The following is a 757-nucleotide window of genomic DNA, read 5'->3' on the forward strand; positions in this document are numbered from 1 at the left end:
AGCTGGATTTCTCAGGGGAAGGTGTGGAGTGTTTTGTAGAAGATGAAATCTTCTCTAATCAAGGAGGTTTGAGGATGAGACATAAAACTGAATTAATAACATCTCCAAGTCTCCAGGCTTGTCACCTGTATCCCAGAATATTTTTGAGTAATCTTTAAACTGTTGTCAATGTCAATTCCTTTACCTGCCTGAAGAGGTTAATGGGACTTCCATATGTCTGGGCTAGCGGTTATCCTACCAAGATGTGCTAACATAATTTTGGGGTTTCCTTTCCCAGGTGCTGCTCCCCCGAAGAGGTCTAACTGGCTCCTTACCAAACCTGCTCACCCGGCTGGAGCAGATGCCCGACTACTCCATCTTCCGCGGCTACATCATTGCAAGTACCTCATTCCCTGCGTGACTGCCTTGCTCAGATTGCTCAAGAGTGGGAATCCCTCACGCACTCTTCTCTCCCTCCATTGCAGCAATATAACCTGGCGAATGCCATCGAGGCAGCCGATGCTTACACAGTGTTTGCTCCGAACAATGATGCCGTCGAGAATTACATCAGGGAGAAGAAGGTCGCAACTCTAGTAGGTATCAGGAACAATAATCAGGGAAGTTATTTTCTGAACACTCAAACACTCACCATTTTCAATCCAGCAACTCTGTGCCATTTAACTCTTTCATCAAAACCCCCTCGCCCATATTCACGTACTCACTATAGGCTCACGCAGAGACTCTCCCGTACACAAACCTCCCCCGTGCCAGAGCTGCC

The 757-nt window shown here is 47.3% G+C and overlaps 1 protein-coding gene across 1 annotated transcript in view; it reads left to right on the top strand.

Moving 5' to 3' along the window:
- The window catches only part of STAB2 (stabilin 2), a 168,907-nt gene that overhangs the window by 82,067 nt on the left and 86,083 nt on the right, over positions 1 to 757 (top strand). Inside the window, exons 27-28 of the mRNA XM_012650245.1 lie at positions 278 to 376; positions 465 to 572. Of these exons, the coding sequence (XP_012505699.1) occupies positions 278 to 376; positions 465 to 572 (207 nt within the window). The remainder of the gene's footprint in view (positions 1 to 277; positions 377 to 464; positions 573 to 757) is intronic.

The sequence above is a fragment of the Propithecus coquereli genome, unplaced genomic scaffold, assembly GCF_000956105.1.
Source record: "Propithecus coquereli isolate 6110/MARCELLA unplaced genomic scaffold, Pcoq_1.0 Scaffold316, whole genome shotgun sequence".
Lineage (NCBI taxonomy): Eukaryota > Metazoa > Chordata > Mammalia > Primates > Indriidae > Propithecus > Propithecus coquereli.